Source organism: Taudactylus pleione, unplaced genomic scaffold (genome assembly GCF_031769625.1).
Source record: "Taudactylus pleione unplaced genomic scaffold, aTauple2 ptg000095l, whole genome shotgun sequence".
Classification (NCBI taxonomy): Eukaryota; Metazoa; Chordata; class Amphibia; order Anura; family Myobatrachidae; genus Taudactylus; species Taudactylus pleione.
The window spans coordinates 23078166-23087160 of NW_028284497.1; the positions used below are offsets into that span (position 1 = coordinate 23078166).

The window sequence follows — 8995 nt, forward strand, 5'->3', positions numbered from 1 at the left end:
GTAGCTGCATACATACAATAGTACTGAGAACAAACAAAAATGAATAATGGAAGTGTATGTCTTTGATTATTTAGTTTCTAAGAAATATCATATGTAAACAGGCAGAAAAAGGACAAAAGCTGCTAAATGTTATTATTATTATTATTTGTGCCATCAACAACTGGAAATTCTTCATAGAAATTATTATTATTATTACATTTTATTTGTAGGGCGCCAGAAGAGGTCCGCAGCGCCGTACCTACAGTAAAGGGTACACAGAACATTACATTACAATACAGTAACCAGAGCACAAGTAACAATTAGCAACACAATTCTCCATACACAGTACAGTTCTGAAGGTGAAGGCTGTCATAGAAGTGCTAGAGAAGAAGGCTGAGAGACAGTGGCGGAAGTCCTGGAGACAATGGAGTAATTTGCCGCCGGGCGCCAGCCCTGAAGGGGGCACCTGGCTCCATTGTCCTCAGGAGCTGCATGGAGAAGGAGCGCCGCTGATCGGCACTCCACCTCCATTGGCGTAACTACAGAGGGTGCAGGGGGTGCAGTCGCACCCCCTGCACCCTCCATTTGCTGGGCGCCCGCTGAGTGTGTTACCAGCGGGCGCCCGGCTCCTATTCAAACCCTCCGCGGCAGCCGGAGGATGGAGCTCCCTCCGTCTTCCGGGTCCCGCAGTGCTCTATGGGAGTGACATCATGATGTCGCTCCCATAGTGCCGAGGAGCGGGCGTCGGGGATGGACGGCAGCAGCACTGGATAAAGGTAAGTGTTTGTTTGTTTTTGTGTGTTTGTACACGTGTGGGGGGGCTCAATACAAGAGGTTCACTACTGGGGGCAACTACTGGGGGCTCACTACAGGGGTCAACTACTGGGGGCAACTGCAGAGGGCTCGGTGCAACTTCAGGGGGCTCACTAAATGAGGCAACTACTTGGGGCTCACTACTGGGGATAACTACTGGGGGCTCACTACACTGGACAACTACAGGGGGCTCACTACTGGGGGCAACTACAGGGGGCTCACTACTGGGGGCTCACTACTGGGGGCAACTACAGGGGGCTCACTACTGGAGGCAACTACAGGGGTCTCACTACTGGGGGCAACTACTTGGGGTTCACTACTGGAGGCAACTACCGGGGGCTCACTACTGGAGGTACTGCATAGGGGGACCACTACTGGAGGCACTGCATAGGCAGGCACTGCATAGAGGGACGACTACTGGGGGCATTGTATAAAAGGAACTGCATAGGGGGGTGGCGGCAGCTGGAGCTGGCATAGGTGCTGGGGGGTGGTACATTTTAATTTGGGGGGGGGAGATCAACATTTATCTTGCCTTCGGGCACCTGGGATGAAGTTACGCCACTGCTGTGAGACAGTGGGGAGGAGGACCCTGCATCTAGGAGTTTACAATCTAGAAATATGCCAAATACTGTTAGAAGTCTCTACACTATTTTCAGACTACACTAGTAAATTACATATATTCAAAGAAAAGCAAGACAATAACGATCACTTTTCTCAACATAGTGATAAAATATTTTGTTTTGTTCCGCTGTTAAATACTTCAGGATATGGCTCTAAGCATCATATATTCCCTAGTGTTACCTGTAGGGGTTTTCTATTTCGACCTGGAGTTCAACAACTGAGAAATCTAATTTCCCTTTAAAAACTAAATCAATATGTGTAGTTAACATGTTATGCCCCAATTTTTTTGTAAAATTAGTTATATGGGAAGCACGAAGGGATTCATGAGGGGATTGGAGCTTTCCTAGCTAGATGTGAGCTATGATAGCAGATTAATGCTCCTCATATAGAACCCGCATGCAACAACAAAATTTAAATTTGTAGGACGAGACATCTAACTGAATAGCAGAGGTGATTTTGCTGTGGTACACCTTGTTTTACCATCCAGGCAAATTATAATCCAAGTATATGAGGCATATTTATATGTGCACAAAATTAGGCAAGACTGCAGACACAGAAAGTTTCCTTGACCATCAACACAGAACACACTGCACAATCTGGACTTATAGAAACAGAACATAGAAACTATCCATGGCACAGACCTACAGACTGCACTGAAAGCACTGACACTAGTAAAAGATTCACAAGCCTTTAAGATCATTGACTATAATAGCTCGTTGTAAACGGATTTATCCACATATTGAATCAGAGCTGTGAAGCAGAAGTAAAACGCCAGGTCATACACAGAATCTACAATTCAATCCCAGACCTGTAGACTGTCTTTACACCATATACCAGTTTTAGGCCCTGGGTCTGGAACTCTTATCTTGGGATTACATAACAATTGCAACCATGTCCAAGTATAATGCCTTCTAAATACTTTAAAGCTAAGTAATCCCTGTAAACTGAATATTGTAATTAAATAATGATACCTTCCAATTTTACCTACAAAACATGGTATATCCTGTTTAATATAAAACCACACTTACCTTTAGCCAGAAAACTCTACATCCATGAAGACGTGTATTGTTATACTGCCAAGTAAGGCATTCATCAATACGAGCACGCTTTTCTGGGTCAGATGGATACCAGTGGTCAGGTGTGTTATATTTCTGCACTAGATAATGCAACATTGCAGTACTGGGTTTACACAAACATAGAGTAGATATTAACGTCTTAATCTGAAACTTATGTAAATTATAAAATAATGTTATAATAATAAATCAGAAATCCCAATTAAACATTTCTATTCACCTCTCAACAAGTGTGAAGTCTCCATCTTTTAGAACTGGCACTTTGAGTATTGGATTGACTTTCTTAAACTCTTCCCTGAGATGATCACCTAAAGAGACATAAATACAATTCCATAACATAATACATTTACTGTGAAATAATACTGCATAGTAATTTGCAGATAACTCTAAGAATCTATAGTCCCACTTACTTATTAATACTGATCTGCATCTATTGAACTGTCTTAAATATACAAAACAATTCAAGTCATAGGCCCCCACCACACATACATTTGTTTTGTCAGGTACTCACTGAAAATCTTATTAACTAGCTGGGTTACCCGCATTGAAGAATGGACCTTGAAGTACATCTGCAGCCTTCATTTTTTATATTGCAGACCAACATTGGAGACCCTAGCATATGAAAATGTGCTTGGAGGAAAGTAATAGCTGTCAATGCAGGTGCAATGTGACAGTTGATCCTCCGACTCACTGCCCCTTCTGATACATATCAGTCTGTGCCTTCAATCAGTGCAGTTTTAGGAACTCGATGACATCCTAAGTGAACTTGCTTAAACAAAAATGTCAAAACAGAGACTCCATGGCCTACTTGGTGGGCACCATGTAGACCTCCATGGCTCTGACAAGATTCAAACATAGCCAAAAATCTAATCCTGTTCAAACTACACCACCATGCCAAATTTGGTGGAGCTGAGTACAAAACTCTGGACGTGCAATAGGGACACACACACACAAAGAAGTAGCATATCCATTTTTTAAGTAGGTTATATTTCACTGAGTTTTAATGTAAAACGTTTAGATACCCTACATTTCTGTGCCCTGATCTATTGTCCCAAACACTGATTTTATAATCCACCACTGAAAACAATATAAAAACAGAGTCAGAATGACTAAGGGCCTAATTTAAAAAAAAGGCACTGATTGCACACTGTAAAATGTCTTGGGGGCTTGCGTTTTAGTATAGAAAGCAATTTTGTTTGTCCAATGCAAAGATAAAAGTAGCTTTACACAAAGTGTACCTTCAAATTCATGGTGCAAAATGTGTACCAGTAAAGGTATTGGATGATATATTATGTCAGCAAGCTCAGAGTTGGTACATAGAGTAGTACTGATTCAGAGTTGTACACTATTCCACAGTTTACAGAGTTGAGCACCAAAGACCATTACCATAGTCGATCGCAGCGACTATTTATTCGCAGTGTGATTGTCAGGGAGCATTTTGGGGAGGTAACAGGGAGTTGCAGCAAGGAATACAGACATTTTGCAACCGTTTTGAGGGGGTGTCTCACATTGTGATTTGTGAGCCAATATGCAAGGAATATGACGTTGGTGTCTCACTTCCCACAACCTTTCTGCACAACCATATACTCACTCAGGACTGCAACAATCTAATGGTCTGCTGCGTAATTTTACACAGATGTTTGGATTTGCAAATGGGCGCCTCAGTGTACATGTCCCAGCGACTGTGACGTTTGCATATTTTCATATAGCAGCAGTGTAGAAATTCGCAGCTGAGGTGGCAATAGCATATAACTCTGAAGTAGGCCCATCATTTAGTGTATTTGCAGAAGGAAAAAGCTGCTTACACCATACCTGCCAACTTTCTGGCTGCTCCTTCCGGGAGGGAGCAGCCAGATCGGCAGGATGGGTGGAGGGCGTGGCTAGAACAAGGGGGAGTGGCTGGGCGGGTGACAGGCACTTGTGGGCATGACAGGGGCGGAGCCATGTGATTGTGTCACTTTGGCCCGGCCTCGCTACACAATGCCGATAATATAGGCATTGTGAAGCAGGGGGTGAGGCCAAAATGACGCGAATCGCATCACCGCCCCCCCCCCACTGCAGGGCTGGAAGGGGTTACTGCTGGGGGCAGGAGTATTGCCTGCCTTCCCGGGAGGTCAGGAGCGGCACCCGATTTTTTCGGGAGGCTAGGGAAGTATGGCTTACACTCATGTAACAAGTGTCATATTGTAATAGCACAAAATAAAAAACAGTATAAAATAAAATGCAGAATATTGCCCATTCTCTATAATAGCCGGTATGCGCGACTTGCATAATCAGCAGGATGCAGGCATGGAGGGCCTGGAACACCAAGCAATAAATGTTTTTTTTTTCTCTGCGCTGCACTCATGATATCATGATATTCACCCACTGAAAAACAGACTAGTGAGGAGTCTGCTGCTGTCATGAGGAGGAGCAAAGAGGAGATAGGTAAAAGAAGCTGCTGCAGACACACTGTGGGGAAGCGGTACTGAGGCTATGGAAAGACACAGGGTGAGGATGGCTGAGAACGCTGTAGAGGTTACAGAGGTAATAAAAGACTCAAGCCAACTGGCCTGTACCTAGCGGGTAAGGATGGGGGGCATCAAGAAAAATTAATGTACTGGACACAAAGATTCCTGTTGCTGGCCCTTCTGCTGTCTGGGCACGATTCTGCATATCTCAGTCTCTGCTACCAGCAGCAGCTCTCCCAGCAGCAGCACAGTAACAGCTCCTGCACTGTTGCTGGAGAAGCGGTTGCTGGCGGCAGAGGCTGGAGATGAGCAGAATCGGTCCCCGAGCTGCCTTAGAAGAGGCTTCAAAGAATGTACCCGCTGCAGGAGTACATGTAGGACCTGCACTGGGAGGGAAGGCCTCCCTGTCTTAAGTGCCCGGGTACCACCCCCTGAAAGCTTAATCCTTCCCTTTGGACACTGTGCGGCATAACGTGGACTAGGGGCACTACAATGTGGTATAATATGAACTGGGGGCTCTTCAATGTGTGAAGTGTCTCTCTCAAAGAATTGTTGCTATGGGGCCCACAAAATTCTGCCTAAGCCCCTGATTACAGGAGTCCCTTTTGTGTAACTACAATGGTGTACAGTATTTATTTTCTTTAATGAAAACTTACAGCTGTATAAATTGTTTAGGAAACCAATAGCTGATTTAAAAAAAAAATACATTTATATTGCCTTACAAAGTAGGAATCTAATAGCAGCTTACACTGCATGCTACTGTGTTTAGCCCTTGGCTTAATAGTTAACCTGTCCCAACACATGTGAAAGCACAGTGGTTGTCTGAACAAATTGCTGCCACGGAGCAAGTGAATTATGCACAACTTGCTTTTAAAATTAAATTAATAAGCCTTCATATACTATGCAAAAAGCTTCTTTCTACATGAGTGATTTCCAATTGTCCATTGTAGAAGATAGATACTGTACCTTAATGGTCTTGCCATGGAAACTAACAAACCTACAATCATATACTGCACAAACTCTCCCTGTTTTTACCAGATTAATATTTGCTATTACAGCCTCCTGGCAGAATGCCACCACAATAAATATTAGAATAGTAACATATGCTAATGTCACAGTTATTCTTTACGTTGCTTATCAATGAACAAAGTAACACAAGCAAACAACTGATTTAACAGCACCTAAAATTATATAAAACAAAGGAAAAAACAACCCTCCAACTTTAAAATAAGTAGAAAAAGAGAACGGACTTGTTAGGGGCTTGCATTATTATCCCATGTGGTCCTGGTTAGTTAGTTAGTTAGTTAGTTAGGTAGGAGACAATAAAAGTGGCCCAGTCCGTAGTTGGTGAAAGTTTACCTGCTATATTATCTATATACAGTCTCTCCCAAACGTTTGTGAAAACCTCCTAATGCTGTACAGATGGAGTGTGCTCTATATGGTGCTACATACAGTATACAGTAATATATAGAATCCAAGGATGCAAAATGACCGCACATCCCCCGTGCACCTCCCGCACCCCCGCTGACCTTTGAAGAGTTTCACCTCATGGTGCTGGAAATGGATGCTGTTTACTTTGGCGAAGAGGTAGACAGAGCGGCAGGGCTGTGACTGGAGGTCCTGGTATAGTTTTAGTTCAGACATTGCTGCAGCGGCAGGTGTGTAACGTCGTACAGTGCAGGACGGGATAACTAATAGTATCAGTATACTTTAAAGAGAGAGCTGCCCAGGTAATCCGTCCCGTCTGTCATCACCACTCCCCTTATCAACGTGTATGAGAGAGACATATGCTGTGCTTGCAATATATTGCTACTATTACTCTCTGAGTCTTGTCACCTTAGGGTTATAAATACACTTACATGTAGGTATGCTTTCTCACGTTCAATATGGGATGTACTAAAGGAATGACAGTCTGGTCATGTTTTTTTTATTAAAACTTGCAATGACTGTCTGGTCTGTGTAAAATGAATGCCAATTGACTATAATGGGAGCAGACTGAACTTTTATGTATATTTAAAAAAATCTTAAACCTATGAACTTTATCTTCAGCACACTTCTTGCTAAGATGATTTCACATATTTTACATGTGGAATGACATGGAATGACGGGCGTTTACTATGGAATGACAGCTGTTTTATTTGCCATCCCTATGCAATAATGTCATTAAAACAATGCATATGTCCATATAAATACACTGACTTTTCTATGTTCCCTTGAGCGCGCATGCTTTTCCCTTTCCATATGCATCCCCCTATACCTTTACCCTACTATACATGTCACATAATGCAGAACAACGGCCGCTTACTATGGAATGACAGCTGTTTTATTCGCCATCCCCATGCAAAAATGGCATCAAAACAGTGTATATGTCCCACATTTAGACACCGATTTTTCTATGTTCCCTTAAGCGCACACACTATTCCCTTTCTATATGCGTCCATATATATCTGTACCCTACTATACATGTCGCATAATGTGGATTGACGGGCACTACAGAATGGCTGCTGTTTTATTCACCATCCCCATGCAAAAATTTAATAAAACATTGCATATGTCCCATATAAATACACCGATTATCCTATGTTCCCTTAAACGCACACACTTTTCTCTTTCTATGTGCGTCCGCCTATACCTGTACCCTACTATACATGACACATAATGCGGAATGACGGCCGCTTACTAGGGAATGACAGCTGTATTATTCGCAATCCCCATTTTTAGAAGGTGAATTGCTATTTGGGGTGGCATTGAACCCCTATTGCTTCTACACTGTGCCTTTCTGAAAAGGTTATATCTGGTACGCTGCCACCTTGATTTTATTACATATGATGTGTTTTTAGCTTGTGAATAATAAATGTGACAATACTTCACTATGGTAGCATCCATATTGTGATTTTTTTGAGGTGCTGTCTGACACTGAAGGGGTGCGTTTGGAGTGTGTTGAAATTAAGAAAAATTATTAATTTGGAGAATTTTAAGAAGCCAGTTTTCACTGATGTTTTATTGACTTTTATTGACTTTTATTTAACAGCTATGTTTATATAAGTAATTACTACCTATACCTCAGAGGAGGAGCGCTTTATTTTCCATATTATTTTACATTTAGGATGCAGAGTTGTAGTTCAGGACCCTCATCGGTCTTGCAGACAGAACCAGCCTGGGTGCAAACCCTAACTCGGACTATGGAAACTTGAGCTCAGGTAATGGAGGTCTCATCCCAGAGTAGGGGTGTTTCACCACAGACGCCATCTACAAAGAGTGCTATACGCTTTTGCAATCAGATGAATTTGATAAGGACCATGTTTCTCAGGTAGAAGTAGAATTTCTACAGGATTCCGATGAGGATCTGCTCACAGAAGAGATCCGCAGGAGTTGGAAGGCCCTCAGGGATTGGATGCTCTTATTCTTGCAGTGCGGCAAGTGCTTAAGGTAATGGACGAGGATTCTCCAACTCAGTCATCCCTTTTGCCATTACACAGAAAGCGTCTCTTACACTGGAGCTAGATGACCAGCTAGTGGCGGCTTGGAAAAATATAGACAAGAAGCTCCAGATCTCTAAGCGTTTTCTCTCCTCTTACCCTTTTCCCACAGACAGCAGGGCTGCCAGTTGATTCATCGGTATATACACTTCTGGTGCCGAAAACAATTTTCCTGAAAGAGGCCTCTGATCGTAAGTTAGAGACTACTCTGAAGTCCATTTATATGGTTGCAGGGGTTCTTCTCAATCCTGTCTTGGTGGGGCCTTGGGTTAATAAGGCCAAATAAAAGTTAGTCAGAGGGTTGCGTGCTGGGATACTAAAGTGTAAGGTCAGATCTTGTAACCCTGGTGGAACATATTAGAGAATGCTCCATATATTTCGGACAGGACTCTATAGATATTTTGTTGCTTAGCTCTAGAATTTCAGCTTTGGCCATTGCTGCGCGCCAGGCTTTTTGACTCAGTTCTTGGCAAGCGGATGCCGAGTCCAAGAAGGTGGTGGAGGTGTTACCATTTTCCAGAGATATGCTCTTTGTTCCGGAACTGGACAAATGGATTTCACAGGCCACTGGTGGTAAGTC

At 42.9% G+C, this 8995-nt stretch overlaps 1 protein-coding gene across 1 annotated transcript in view; it reads right to left on the minus strand.

Moving 5' to 3' along the window:
* Positions 1–6580, minus strand: part of LOC148526675 (glutathione S-transferase theta-1-like) — a 48512-nt gene extending 41932 nt beyond the window's left edge. Inside the window, exons 1-3 of the mRNA XM_088470262.1 lie at positions 6466–6580; positions 2707–2794; positions 2442–2592 (exon numbers count right to left, since the gene is read on the minus strand). Of these exons, the coding sequence (XP_088326388.1) occupies positions 2442–2592; positions 2707–2794; positions 6466–6580 (354 nt within the window). The remainder of the gene's footprint in view (positions 1–2441; positions 2593–2706; positions 2795–6465) is intronic.
* Between the last annotated feature and the right edge of the window lie 2415 nt (positions 6581–8995).